The sequence below is a fragment of the Platichthys flesus genome, chromosome 18 (assembly GCF_949316205.1).
Source record: "Platichthys flesus chromosome 18, fPlaFle2.1, whole genome shotgun sequence".
NCBI classification, from domain to species: Eukaryota; Metazoa; Chordata; class Actinopteri; order Pleuronectiformes; family Pleuronectidae; genus Platichthys; species Platichthys flesus.
Genome location: NC_084962.1, coordinates 20,892,766 through 20,901,880, shown reverse-complemented (window position 1 = coordinate 20,901,880; position 9,115 = coordinate 20,892,766). Strand labels below are relative to the sequence as shown.

The 9,115-nt window shown below is 49.3% G+C and overlaps 1 protein-coding gene across 1 annotated transcript; it reads right to left on the bottom strand.

The window, feature by feature from the left end:
• Window positions 1-539: 539 nt before the first annotated feature.
• Window positions 540-6,959, bottom strand: nt5e (5'-nucleotidase, ecto (CD73)). The gene is made up of 9 exons (XM_062410977.1): window positions 6,321-6,959; window positions 5,396-5,618; window positions 3,442-3,630; window positions 2,637-2,834; window positions 2,069-2,223; window positions 1,735-1,843; window positions 1,490-1,639; window positions 1,199-1,399; window positions 540-1,118 (listed from the first exon to the last, which is right to left on the bottom strand). Exons 1-9 carry the CDS (start codon window positions 6,942-6,944, stop codon window positions 952-954), a joined length of 2,016 nt encoding a protein of 671 aa, XP_062266961.1. The 5' UTR covers window positions 6,945-6,959; the 3' UTR covers window positions 540-951.
• Window positions 6,960-9,115: the final 2,156 nt, after the last annotated feature.

Below are 9,115 nucleotides of genomic sequence, written 5' to 3'. Positions count from 1 at the left end.
AGCCTTGTTCTCCTGAGGCTGCTGAGCTGAGTGAGGAAGAATCCTCAATGTTCAGTCACATGTTGGAGACACTGTCCTCTTGCTCCTCTTCCTCCGTCAGGAACAAACCTGAACTCAAACTCTCACTTCACGCTGTAGTTTCTCTATTTGTTTCATGTTCGAAGGAAAAATAAGCTGAAAGGTCTCGACCTGTTTTCAGAGATTTGACGTGATGTGATATTTATCTTCTATAATCATCTTTAAGCTCCAGAGATAACAGACCAGTTCCCACAATGCAGTTCTTTGACTTGTTTGAGTGTAACAGAGAAGTTGAGCTTGTCACTGAAACCAGTGATTTAAGTAGTTTTTAAATCACACAACACACCCTCTCCGGGATGGAGGCGGGGCTTCCTGCTCTGAGGGACTACGTTTCCCATCAGGCCGGTGAAGTCTCCGGATCCACCAGGAGGAGCTGGAGGACGAGGCTGGAGAGACAGACGTCCTAAAGACCCGAGCTCGCTGAGAGGAAGAGGAAGGAGTGGGACTGTTGCACCAGGAAGTCAAATGTTAAAAGTTTATTACTCCTGCCACAGTACAAGTACACACAGTACATGATAAAACTTCTTTGAACGAGCAGCTTTGTCTTTTCATTTCTTCATTTTATCACTTTTTCACAGAAAAGTTCTTCATTAGCTAAAAGTCTCAACTTTTTCTAAAATCCAATGTAAAAATGTTTTGAATTTTTTTTTACACAAACATATAAAAAAGATTTTTGTCGTCAGATGATTTTCTACAAAGATCTGTCGTCTCCGAACAAGTTTCTGAGCAGAACCACAAACTGAACTGATGGAAACAGGAAGTGTTCCGACGTGTTAATAAGCCGTGGCAGCTCAGCCCCTGGTGTCCATCAGAGGTACTGCACTGGAGGTGCGTGACGAGGACAGAGACATCGTTTCTTCTTCCTGTTCGGTCTCACATGGCTCCACACACACTCCAGAGCAGCGACAGGGAAACCACCAGAGCAGCTCGTCCCCGCCCCCCCGCCGCCGAGTTGTGGAGCCTGATTCGTCCTTCAACCGGAGGATAAACTTTCTTTCTCTGCGCGATGAACCTGGAAACGACTGAAATGTCCAGATCTCCTGGAGGGGGACAGACACAGAGACGTGAGATGCAGTTCATAATAAATGTGGAAATCAAACCGACGCCTCGGATGTCTCACCGCTGTTGTGCTTGACCATCTCGTTGGGGATCATGCCGTATCCGTCCCCCCCGCTCACCATGTAGGACGGCAGCACCACCGTGTAAACCGTCTTGTCCTCCACCGGCTCGTAGAGAGGGACGCGGCACTCCGTGCAGAGGATGAGGAGGCTGGTCACACGGCGTCCTGGAGGTCGAGAGAGGTCGAACTCCACCTGGAACCCTGACAGAAGAAAGACAAACTCCATCAGTTCCTCTGACGACTGACCAGCTGGAGGACCAGTGTTGAGGTGGGACGTGTGGTTCCCAGTACCGGACACTTGGAGGAACTCTCCGGTTCCTTCTCCGTGTCGTCTCACTGAGAACTCGAACGCCTTCCTCAGCGTGGAGCCCCTCAGCTTCACCAGGTCGAAGGTTCCTCCGAACGGCAGCACGGAGATCAGGTCCTCCATGGTGATCGAACCTGTGGAACACATTTCAAAATCTGCTTCTTGAATCTGGAATCTGTTTGTCAACGTGTTGTCCCAGTGAGACACGTCCGTGGACACAGTGACGCACCCCCCCTGGTCCGTTCGTCCACAGACGCCCGGACGCCGCCTCCGTTGAAGATGCTGGCGCTGACGTGGTTCCACTGGACCTCGTCTGGGAGCTGGATGTTGTTGTCCACCTGCAGATCATCATCGGCCATGTGTCAGTTTATAGATTCTAGTTTATAGATTCTAGTTTATAGATTCTAGTTTATAGATTCTATAATCTAAAACACTGAACACACGACTGGTTGTTCTCAGACGTTACAGATTAGAACTTAGATCCTGTTGAACAGTTTCTTTCCTCCTTGAATCTTCATCTTCACTGAGGATGAAGATAAAGTCCTGCTCCGTTGAAGACTCACCATGGCGTCGCAGATCAGGTTCCCCAGGTTACACTCCCGGAACCGACACTCCTCCGCTTCCCCGTTCAGGAGGACCAGCGTCTGTCCCACCACCTGAGACGAGTAGTTCTTCAGATTCATCTTCCATTGCTCCACATCTGCCAGAACATCTGGGTCTGTGAAACCAGGATCAGATCATCACTCACGTGTTCTCATGTGAACACAGGACACGTCTGGTTTGTTTAGAAGGAGAGGAGGGAGGAGGAGGAGGAGGAGGAGAAGAAGAAGGAGAGGAGGGAGAAGAAGAAGAAGAAGAAAGAGAAGACGAAGCAGAAGAAGAAGAAGAAGAAGAAGAAGAAGAGGAACCGTTCACACCTGATATTTGAGTTCAGACCTAAAGTGTGACGGTCTGAACCAAACAAGGTGTGAAGGTTCCTGAGGAGCTTCACAGGATATGGAACCTGGATGAAGACGTGATGCAGCAGCGTCTCATGTTTCATGACGAGAGGAAACGATTCTCCCTGAGCAGATAAAGACTCATGGAGCTGGTGAAGGAACCAGATGAGGCAGATTGCTGTGGGCTCTTTACCCTGCAGGACGCTGCCGTCCAGCAGGATGGGGTTCCCTGTGGAGCTCACTACGTCTCCAGCCTCGTCAAAGGTCACTTTCAGATAACCCAAGTATTTCCCGAAGGCGTAGGCCTGCACCACAGGAACCTGGCGCCCGTCGTCTGACTTCACCATGAAGGGATACGGACCTGCAGGCACTTCACTGGAGGGAGGAGTTCCTGAGGAACACAGAGTTTCACATGAACGTTAACGTGCTGAAGGTTCCTCTGGAATCTAACACATGCAGCTGCAGAACATTTATTACACACAAACCGTTTCATCTGTTTGTTGAGAGACTGTCAGACATGATGTTTGTAAAGATTCAGAGAAGTGCAGCAGAGCTTCAGCTCATCAGAGCGTGAGCGGCAGGAAATGTAAAAACACTCCAGAGTTAACAGCTTTGTTTACATGAGCGGAGATTAAACCCAGATGTTTGCTTCTCCTTCACGAGGAGGTCCCAGATGAAGCTTGTTGAGCTCCTGAATGATTCAGTTTTTAATTCCCACAAATGACTCAGGTCTCAAACCTTCTACACCTCCGTCTTCTGCAGAGACATGTTTTAGTTCCTTGTATGTGCAGCCGGTTTTTAAGTTACCTACAAAAAGTCTGTAGCTACACCAGCGCCCCCTGCAGGCTGGATGCTCATTATAAAAAACATACAAATCTGAGTACTCTAGCTCAAAAACAGTTAAGTTCATCCTAAAGTTCAACGTGAGTTCATATTAAGACAGAGACGGAGACAGCAAACAGGAAGTGATGTCACGAGTAGACAACACGCTCGCTCACCCGTGTAGAGGAAGGTGTTGGTGTGTCCCCCGATGACCACGTCCACTCCGCGGACTCTCCTGGCGATGTCCCTGTCCTTGGTGAAACCAGAGTGACCCAGAGCGATGACCTTATTGACCCCCAGCGTGAGGAGCTTGTCCACGTGCGGCTGCAGAGCGTCCACCTCCTCCTCGAACACCAGGTGAGGCCCTGGACAAACCAGACGAGAACACAAGATCCATTCTTTACTTTAGATTCAAACAAATCACAGAGACTCGAGTGGACAAAAGACAAATACACTGAATATGAACTGTCTTCTTGTCTCCTGTGTCCTCGTCCTCCTGATGTGTCTGTTTCTATCTTTTCCATCAATTGTTCAGAAGTCAAACTTTTGACATTTATGAAATCATTTCCTGTTCCTGTTTGTCTTTGAGGCGTCTTCCTCCCTGACTCGACATCCGTTTGTTTTTAAACTTTAGCTGAGAAGTTAAACATGTTAACCACAGACAGAACCAGAGCAACATGTTAACCACAGACAGAACCAGAGCAACATGTTAACCACAGACAGAACCAGAGCAACATGTTAACCACAGACAGAACCAGAGCAACATGTTAACCACAGACAGAACCAGAGCAACATGTTAACCACAGACAGAACCAGAGCAACATGTTAACCACAGACAGAACCAGAGCAACATGTTAACCACAGACAGAACCAGAGCAACATGTTAACCACAGACAGAACCAGAGCAACATGTTAACCACAGACAGAACCAGAGCAACATGTTAACCACAGACAGAACCAGAGCAACATGTTAACCACAGACAGAACCAGAGCAACATGTTAACCACAGACAGAACCAGAGCAACATGTTAACCACAGACAGAACCAGAGCAACATGTTAACCACAGACAGATCCAGAGCAACATGTTAACCACAGACAGAACCAGACCAACACGTTAACCACAGACAGAACCAGAGCAACATGTTAACCACAGACAGAACCAGAGCAACATGTTAACCACAGACATAACCAGAGCAACATGTTAACCACAGACAGAACCAGAGCAACATGTTAACCACAGACAGAACCAGACCAACACGTGAACCACAGACAGAACCAGAGCAACATGTTAACCACAGACAGAACCAGACAAACACGTTAACCACAGACAGAACCAGACAAACACGTTAACCACAGACAGAACCAGAGCAACATGTTAACCACAGACAGAACCAGAGCAACATGTTAACCACAGACAGAACCAGACCAACACGTTAACCACAGACAGAACCAGAGCAACATGTTAACCACAGACAGAACCAGACCAACACGTTAACCACAGACAGAACCAGACCAACACGTTAACCACAGACAGAACCAGAGCAACATGTTAACCACAGACAGAACCAGACAAACACGTGAACCACAGACAGAACCAGACAAACACGTTAACCACAGACAGAACCAGAGCAACATGTTAACCACAGACAGAACCAGAGCAACATGTTAACCACAGACAGAACCAGACCAACACGTTAACCACAGACAGAACCAGAGCAACACGTTAACCACAGACAGAACCAGAGCAACATGTTAACCACAGACAGAACCAGACAAACACGTTAACCACAGACAGAACCAGAGCAACATGTTAACCACAGACAGAACCAGAGCAACATGATAACCACAGACAGAACCAGACCAACATGTTAACCACAGACAGAACCAGAGCAACATGATAACCACAGACAGAACCAGACCAACATGTTAACCACAGACAGAACCAGAGCAACATGATAACCACAGACAGAACCAGACCAACATGTTAACCACAGACAGAACCAGAGCAACACGTTAACCACAGACAGAACCAGACAAACACGTTAACCACAGACAGAACCAGAGCAACATGATAACCACAGACAGAACCAGACCAACACGTTAACCACAGACAGGAACCTTCCACTCACCAGGTTTGGACAGAGCTGACGTCTCCTGTGACGTGTACCCCACCACGCCGACCCTCTGCCCCCCCACCTCCAGGATCTTATAGGGCAGGTAGGACTTCCCAAAGGTGGCGGCCAGGGTCGGGTCCGGTCTGATGTTGGCACTGACCACAGGACACCGGATCTCCTCCATGAACGGCTTCATGAGGCCTTCCACTCCGTTGTCAAACTCGTGATTCCCCAAGGTCTGAGGGACGGAGACAATGAGACAGACGCTCCAAGTCAACAAGGACGTTTCAGCTTTCAACGTGTGTGTTGGTAACATAACTCTGGTTCCTGTAGATTCATCTCAGGGACACATTCAAATGAGTGGACCAGTGGATTCTCCTTCCTCTGAAACTCTGAAGATCCAGAGGCATTGAGCTAATTCCCCCCCCCCATACACACACACACACACTGTCTGTGGGGGAGCGGGTTGATCGTCTGAAGAGAACATCTGAAACATCTGAAACATCTGAAACATAAACACAGGAGGAACCCAGTGCCTGATGAAGACCTGCTGAGGATCATCAGCTGTCAGTGAGGAGCTGGAACCACCAACACCAGCTTGGTCCTTTTACATCTAGTATTATTATTATGGTTATTATTATTATAGTTAGTATTATCAACCTCCCCAGGGGATTTGTTCATTTTAGTGATATTACATTATTATTACTACAGATTTTCTTTATCCATCATCTTGTGCTTTACAGTTTGAACCATTTTCTTTACAAATCAACTTCATTAGTTAATAAAATAGGAAACATTTCTACAGATTCAACTTTACGACGGTGTCCCACTTGAACCCTAACCCTGTCTCTGAAGGTCAAAGTTTCTCTGATAGGAAGTTAAAGTGTCCCTGTCTCCCTGTCCTCGTGTCCTCTGGTCCCTGCTGGTGGACCCGTCTCACCATGGCATCATATCTCAGGGTGTTCATGAAGTGCGCCGCCTCGGCCCCCTTGTAGTAGTTGAACCACACGGTTCCCTGGAACTGGTCCCCGGCGTCCAGCAGCAGCACGTTGGGCTCGGCGGCTCGGACCCTCCGGACCTCCGTGGCTCTCCGGGCCACGCCGGCGGAGCACCGGCCGCTGTGGTCGCACTTCTCCTCCACGCGGGCGTGCACGTCGTTGGTGTGGAGGAGAACCAGGTCCCAGGCCGCCGAGCAGGACACGCTGCTCCCCAGCAGCAGCAGCAGGAGGCGGCCGAAGCGGAGCCGCGGAGGAGCGCGGGGCTCCGGGCGCAGCGCTTCCATCGCTCCGCTGCGCGTAAAGACCGAAGAGGAGCAGGAGCAGGAGGAGGAGGAGGAGGAGGAGGAACCGGAGGAGGAACCGGAGGAGGCTGAGGGGTTCTGATCGGGTTCTGTGTGGAGGATGAAGGCGGCTCGGGGACACTTGGTACCGGGCAGACTGAGAGAGACTCTCCGTAAGGAGGCGTCTTCAGAGGGCGGAGGATGTGTTCTTATGATCCGCCTCCTGCCTCCTCTCTCCCCGTCACACTCCTTCTTACCGCGGGACGACACATCCTCCATCTTCATCTTCAGCCCCTCTCTCACTTTCCCTAGCAGACCTTCTCCCTGCAGCAGTGACCTTTGACCTCAGCCCATCACTCCTAGTGACCCTGATGTATTCACCACTCAACCTCAACTTGAGCTGCAGATGAGAAGATATCCTATCTAAGTACTTTGTTTATAAAGCACATTTAAACAAACAACTTCCTCTGATAAAGTGTCACACAAAACAAGACACACTGTGAAATACAAGAACAACCCAACACAAATCAGTCCGGCTGCAGATTGTGTTTGTTTGATCAGATCCTGAAGCTTCCGTCCTCCTGGACCCTCAGAGCTCCACAGACTCCACAAAGGGCTTCAGCTGCTCAGCTTCAAAACGCCCGGAGCTGCTCTTCTCCTCCGAGTCGCTCCAGCTTCAGGACAGATGTTGGAATCTGCAGCTGTGAGGAGGTTCTCCGACAGGTAACCCGACCTCATCCGGTCTCTGGACGACCCCAACCCTCCATCTGAGACAAATTAGACACGGTTCGATGTCACAATAATAAGTTTGTGTCCCACAGTTCATGTGACTCATTCAGTGGCGTGTTAAACCACACAGCAACACAACTCCCCCTCCCGAGTACACACAGACACACACAGCTCATTATGGAACACACGTTCTGCTGGTTTCAAACCACACGGCCTAGAGGCATGAACTGGAGTGTGGTGCAGTGACGTCACCCGACGCTGCAGAGGGATCTTTATTTCTTTACTGGTGCAGATCCACTGGTCCTCTCCCAGTTGAGGTGGTTCAGTGACGTCACTCCACCCAGTCAGGAACTCTCTCTCTCTCTGTAACGTCTCTAATCACTTCGAGGTGAGAAGCAACAAACTCAGACAAACCAACGGAGCAGAACTCCCCCTTCAGAAGCTTTCACCAAACAGATCCATTATGAACCTCATACTGACTCCGGATGATGTCATCACAATGACAGTGTTTGTATATCTGGCTTCTTCCTGTATACCAGACACTTTATTTATAGTTTATGGCTCCACCACATTTTGGGTGAGGTCCATTTAGAACTTTTTTCTACGTTTTGTTTTCACTTACTTGTCCGGTGAAGAAACCTTGAATCTTTCTTTAGAGAATAAACCTCGACACAAACACATCTTGTGTTGAGGAGCTGGTTTCTGGTTTGTTCTGAGCTTTTCACTGGAATCAGGACCTGAGCAGCTGCTGTGGTTTCAAACAAAGACTTTGAAGGAGGCGACTGGAATTTACATTTTCACAAAGCACATAAAACCAAAGTCAGAGTCAGAGTCTCTCCTCCTGGCACATCGCTCCTCCTCAGGGAAGCTTCAGACACGTGGCTGCTGCTGCTCTCAGGTCAGTTCCTCTGAGACTCTGAGGAGCAGCGTGTCACTAGAGGGCAGCAGACTGCAGGAGATGAATGGAAACAGCAGCCTCACCCAGAGCTGAAGAATGTGAGAATGTGAAGAACAACATCTGGACTCAAGCAGCTGACTCTATCACAACAAGTCCCCCTGACAGCAGAGGGCGCTAGAGGCTCATCCTTCTGGTCCACGAGACAAACGGATGAGTTACAGCTTCTTCCCCCCCCATGAGCTCCCATGGAATCCTGTCCCTCCACTGGTCACAGCTGCAAAAGGACCAGATATAGAAAAGAAACAACAGTTGAACAAACCACACGCTCCCATCGTCCGTAGCTTCCTCCTGGTTTCTCCTGCTTGTTCCCATTGTGTATCCGTCTGAGCTTCTTCTTCTGGTTTTTCTGTTGACTCATCAAGTTCAGCACAACTTAACACTGTCCACCCAGAGATGCTGGGGTGGTGAAGGTCACTGCCTTGCACAAGAGCACTCCACTAGCAGCTGGTGATGAAGAGGGGAGCTGACCCTGCATCCTATGAAGAGCTTCAGGCCTCAACTTATTCAGTAATCAATGAGACTCCCCTTCAGAGCGCCGACCTTCCAGTGATGTGGTGATAATCAGAGGATCAGTCTGGATCAGCTGACGTGACGCTCACACTGAACAGAGCGATTCCTCTGGTCCCTGAGGACACTGATCCCTCTGCAGGGGAGGTCAGAGGTCATGGTCAACGGCTAACAGGAAGTCAGCATCTTCCTCAAGGGCGTCAGCAGGAACAGATTCCCACGGGGACGCCGAGGTTATCATGACTCTCATGTGACTTCCTCT

Excerpts from the sequence above, each read along its gene's own strand:
- nt5e (XM_062410977.1), bottom strand. The coding sequence starts at position 6,944 with ATGAAGATGGAGGATGTGTCGTCCCGCGGTAAGAAGGAGTGTGACGGG. Across the intron at positions 5,619-6,320 it reads CCCTGAGATATGATGCCATG|ACCTTGGGGAATCACGAGTT; the intron begins GTGAGACGGGTC and ends TCCGTCCCTCAG. Across the intron at positions 1,400-1,489 it reads AGAGTTCCTCCAAGTGTCCG|GGTTCCAGGTGGAGTTCGAC; the intron begins GTACTGGGAACC and ends TTCTTCTGTCAG.